Raw genomic sequence first — 6000 nt, forward strand, 5'->3', positions numbered from 1 at the left:
GATTATCATATTAGATATATTGATTCCTGACTTGTCGTCATGACAGTAATGGTTGAAATTAAAGCATTTATTTACAAAAATAGCTAGAAAGATAATTATTACACAATGACATATGAAAACATTACTGAAAAGTAATGCATTAGGACGGCACTGTTTTATCGTGTTTATAGTTTATAACTGTTTATGGTCTATGACATTGGCCTTTCACGACCACACAAGTTGCTTCTTCCCGGCTAAATCAGTTCATAACATCTTTTATTATTATAAACCGAATATTCATTGTTTACCGTTTGATATATGTGTAACGCATTTAACAAAAACTCCACTGGTTCTATAATGATTTTTTATGAAAGATATATGGGATATTCTTATTTTAATGAAAAGATTTTGATAAACACGCTAAAAAGAGAAAATAGAAGAAAATATTTAACAACAAATATTCAAACATTCACCAAACCTTGTAAGTAAAGCAATGATATATAATTGTTAAATGTTTTAATTCATTATTTGCCTTTATAAACATTAATAATACATTATCAACTACACAAGTGTTTGCAGGTTTTGAGCATAAAACAAAGCTGAGTTTACTTCCTTAATTAAGGTTTATTATATAATTTAGAAAACACAATAGCTTTCCTTCGTTTAGTATTTTCAATTCATTCTGTGATTTGTCTCTCATTTTATAAATCAAATTTAAATCAATCGCTAAACATTATAAGATATTAATATAAATTGTCGATTTTCTTGGTGAAAGGTCGATAGCATGTGTCCACTAGTTACGAGAAGTCATAACCAATTATTTGTTGTTTTAAAATAAACCACATATAAAAAGCTCCTTTAAACTGTGGACATGGAAAGCACTCTTAGCTCCCTCTCTAAAATTTGAACCAGTAAAAAAATTGACGCAAAGGGCAAATAAAATTGATTTGATGCTAAAAGAATCAATCATATACCCTTAATAAAATACCTAAAATTACATAAAAAGTAAGACAGTTTCTCTACAAAAATTACACTTTCTGATTAATTAAAAAACCACTTACCTACTCGTGTAAACCCTAATATAGAATGAGTGTGAGACTCATAAAAATGTACAAAATAACTTAACAACTTTTGGGTCCTAGAAAAAACTGACTTCTACCGTATTTTCATTGTAGATGTCTAGAGGATGAATCTGTACCTATGGTGGCATTGAAAAGTCAAACATGCATCAGAATATCGGGGATAATACAGGTAAAACTCACCCCTCCTCCGCCACCGCTACCGGGAGCGGCAACATTGGTCCAGTTCCTTGGGGTCACTCGTTTCTCTAATGAGTATTCATATGAATCCTTTTCCTTTCTGCTACCCGTCGTAAGTTTGGGTATCGGCCATTGTGGTTTGGTTTTCCGAGAGGAAACTGTGATCGTACATCCCATGTGTTTGCCGGACAGTGGTCAAAATGTTATATCCACGAGCTGATCAGACTGTTGTCATCTGTAAAAGTCTTTCTCACCTTCCAGCGCTTCTTAAGTGTCCTGGTAAGTTCCATCGCACTAAAACATTCCCAAATCAAGTGTAAAATATTATATGGTCAAGTAGCCCTTCACAGGTATCTCTCAGCAGTACTCTCCAGTCAGCTGCAGGTAGGCCCATGTATCACTGAGTTCTATACCGCCGTCTCCTCTACCCAGCAGCACTGGCCAATCAATAATATAAACAAACAATACGCCTTAATGATTTAAACTACAAAGGTCCATTGTGATAGTTGGTCTGCACTGTATTGATGTACTTTTTGTTTTATACTTAGTAAGAGCAGATAGAACTTGCTTGTTTGAATAATTTAGGCCGAACGGAAATTACCATTCCGAACATCCATAATCAAAGTACCCTACTAAATAACAACTCAATAAAAACGACTTTCATCCCAACTTTCTGTCCAGGACAGGACACTTTCACTAATGTAAGTGCAGGATACCTCAACCTCAGTTGCTACACGCGAACGTTGTTGCTAAGGTGACAATCCAAATACTTCAGGTGTTTGTAGCACAACTGCCGTCAATTTCTCTCGATAGCAGACGACAGCAGGAAAGACGTCACGACGAGGTCCCCAATGGCCATACAATGTTTTGCTGCTGGCGCTACTCTCTGAAACCATTTGTGCCTTGCACGGTGACACGAAACGTGTTTTAAAAACTTACCTTGGCTAACTGATTCTGATCAGAATTTGTAAAACACGGAAGGTTTATTTTTTATGCATTTATTACAAAATCAATGTTTTAACTTGCAGACGAATGCCGGCTTGCAGTTTGGTCGGACCACATTGCTATCGATTGTTGGATTGTTAAGTGGCAGACCGATCAATTCACTATTTTTACCTTGGTGACGAATTCGACAATACTTAATTAATCTCTCGCTTTAATTGATATCAGTGGCCCAATGTTTACTCAATGGTTTATCAATTAAGGCTATAATCACCCCGCGCACCCTGGTATTATATATAACTCACCATTTCACTTAAACTATAAATAGATAAAAAAAAGAGAATAAAAAAGGGAAAATGTTGTCATATAATTTTTATATATTTTGATGAATTTCAGTTTCTATTGTTCCCTTAAAGGTATAGAAGTACAAACCTTTAAAATACGTTTAAAGGTGTCGGAAACATTTTGTTTTAATACAAGCACTTTTTATTACTTTGAAAGTAATACAATGTATATTATCGGGGTCGGGTTGTTCAAGAGGCTTAATCACTTGATTAGTGAAATCTTTATTTCTTATTTTCTGCAAAACCTGTAATTAAATCTTCACTAAAATCAGCAGGTAGGTAGAAGAATTAAGGTTTTCTAAGAGACATGATGATATGTATCTTGATTTGAAAATTGTCGTGTGCACGTGATCGTGTGTAACTGTGATTAGCCCAATCACCTTCTGAACTTCGTCCGGTGAGATGGCATCAAGTACATTCTCAAAATGATATCTTCGATGTCCAATTCGATGGTAAGATTTACAAAAAAGATCAGGTCTTCTAAGAGAATCAAGTCACCATCAGTAACTGATACAGTTGATGAATATAAGGAATTTTGTGGGATTCCAATCACGTATGTGGTCTCAGTGTTTCACAACATCAAAGAACAATATGCTGACAACAATGTAAAGGAGGTTTATGAAATGTGTGCTGATGAGGATTTTCAAACCCTCAACCATTTCGAGTTTCGTTTAATATTAACAGGAAATTTGATCATTAACTGTATTGATTATCATAATTGGGTGTTCTCAGACCTTAAAGAGATGGCAGAAATATATTATTAACTGTGTTTATTTTGTTTGTTTGTTTGATAAATTAACGCCCTATAAGTTAACAACCAAAGTCATGTAAGGACGGCCTCCCATGTATGCGGTGTGTAGTGTGTGTGAAATGTGTGGTGCCTATTTTGGGAGACTGCGGTATATTCGTGTTGTGTATTCTTGTGTAGTGTGAGTCTTGCCCTTTTCATAGTGCTATATCTCTGAAGCATGCCGCCAAGACACCAAGCAACGCACCCCACCCGGTCACATTACACTGACAAAGGGAGAATCAGTCGTCCAATCCCGGAAACTAACACTTTTGATATAGACTATGGTAAGTCTGGACCTGGGGACAGAACCCAAAGCCTTCCTCACAGGGACGAGCGCTCAACTCATGGCCAAAAGTGAGGCGTTAGGGGAGAAGTATAGAAAGTAAAGCAGGAAGAAAGAAAAGATATAATTACACATTAGTCGCCTTTTACGATCATGCAATAGAGCAGCAGGTACAATTCTTAAGCCCTACTTGATTTTATAGCAAACGGCAATAACTCCGTAAGTTAGTTGAATGATTCCTAGTCATTCAAGATCTTAATGATATTAGGCTACAAGGTTCCTGCAGGTAGGGCGTTATAATTGTTGTTATTATCCCTATATCGTTTTTCACCATATAGGTTCCCATTCTTTATATATCTGAACATTTGATGTTAAATACAAATGAATATCCATTAATGATGCTGGTCATGATAAATATCTACTACGGGGCTCGTTGATTATGCAATCGACACCTGAATAAATATTTAACTTTTATCAGTAAGTTCTGTAGCATCACCTTAACCATGCTTAACATGAACACAATTCAAGAGAAGTGTTTGTCTACGTCAAAAATACAAAATACTGTTTAGTGTAATTGGCGGCGTGCTTAGTGAGATAGCACTATAAAAAGGACACTCTATCACATGGAGACACAACAGCAGAGACGCAGCCACCAAAAACGTAGAAATTTACACGATGATGCAACATTGCATTAATAGGAAGTTTTAAATGATGGTACAATTGATAGGACGTTAATCCACCAAAATTTATGGTACACGCTTTACACATACATTTTCCCAATCCTATCAGAAAAGAGGACCTGGCTGTGAAGATAAGGGGCGTAGAATCAAAGAATATCTTTGATTTGCTGTATCTTAATACTAAGAAATAGTGTTATTTATTGATGGCCTCTCATTTATGAATCGTGTTGCGACGTCAAATATATGTTTGTATGAGAGTTTGTGACAAAAAATATAAAAAGGATACTCTATTACAAGAAGACACAACAGCAGAGACGCAGCCTCTAAAAGCATAAGATACATACACAATCATGCAACATTGCATACAATGGAAGTTTATAGATTTATATATATGTGTTGTATTTCCTTGTAATAGCGGAACTCTTGTCCTTTTTATAGTGTTACCCCACTGAAACATGCCGCCGAATAAACCGGACAGCACATACCACCCAGTGACATATTTAACAACGGCAAAACCAGTCGCCCAACTCACTTTACGCTGAGCGTTAAGCAGGAGCTTTTATAGACTATGATGCGTTGCGACCAGGGGACAGAACCCAGAGTCATCTCACATGGGCGAACGCTCGATCCCAGGACCAAGGTTAGGTGATTGAGACGTAAAGGAAGAGAAAAAATAATATACTATTTTAGTCGCCTTTTACATGCATACAAAGGGGCATCAAGTACAATTCTAGCATCCTACAAGGTCAAGACCTGTTAGCCAAAGTGAAGGGCGAGTACCTTACCACAACCCAAACGACCACCCAGAACGAAGGTCTAATATAATGTTCATCAATTAGATATCAGAGATGACACCATCGTACGAATGAGGAAAGCAGTCTATTATCCCTAAATAGAATAATGTAATTAACTTGTCACGGTCTGGCTGGTTTCAATATTTACCCTCAAGGTACTGCAGCAATATTGGAACCAAAGTGTACGCCTCCGTCTTATCTATAGTGTGTTGTCTATGTATAATTCATTTGTCATTACGTCCAAACTGAACATACAAGGTAACCCAGTGAAGCAGCACTCCGTTTATTGATTATAAACAATATACATTCTTTTGTTAGTCCAGGTAAGTTACATTATATTAGGACAAAACTATCATGTAGACGACTAAATTCAAAATGTCACCAAACGACATTGTCAAAGTCAGGCTGATTAGAATATATACTATTCGTTGCCTGACATAAAATTGAAAACAAAATTAGAAATTAAAAAACAAGATACATATAGAACAACAAAAAGGGCTGGTTTTTTAAGAGTTTCGGCCCTACAGCTAAAGCGTTAGAACTGTACCTTCTTCCCCTATAGGAGTATACTGATGTAACGTCCTATTAACAGTCACGGTCATTTAGGACGGTCACCCATGTGTAAAATGTGTTGTGGTGTGTGGATGTAAGTTTTGGAAGGCTGTGATATACTTGTGCAGTGTAACATGGCGATAGTGGAACTCTTGCACTTTTTATATTGCCATATCACTGAAGTGTGCAACCGAAGACACCGAAAAGACACACTCCATTTGGTAACATTATTTTGAAAACGGGCAAACATTCATCTCAGTGCCTTTATGCTAAGCAGAGGCGGAAACTACCATATTTTTCGACTAACACTTGTCTCAGATAGAGGCCAGAACCCAAAGCCTTCCTCACAGGGGTGAGTGTTCAACTGGAAGCCAAAA

General features: G+C 36.6%; 1 protein-coding gene across 1 annotated transcript in view; it reads right to left on the minus strand.

Annotated features, from left to right (window-relative positions):
* LOC138332869 (calpain-2 catalytic subunit-like) overlaps positions 1–2570 on the minus strand; it is a 45353-nt gene extending 42783 nt beyond the window's left edge. The window contains exon 1 of the mRNA XM_069280850.1: positions 1242–2570. Coding sequence (XP_069136951.1) covers positions 1242–1415 — 174 coding nt within the window. The 5' untranslated portion in view covers positions 1416–2570. The remainder of the gene's footprint in view (positions 1–1241) is intronic.
* Between the last annotated feature and the right edge of the window lie 3430 nt (positions 2571–6000).

Source organism: Argopecten irradians, chromosome 10 (genome assembly GCF_041381155.1).
Source record: "Argopecten irradians isolate NY chromosome 10, Ai_NY, whole genome shotgun sequence".
Taxonomy (NCBI): Eukaryota; Metazoa; Mollusca; class Bivalvia; order Pectinida; family Pectinidae; genus Argopecten; species Argopecten irradians.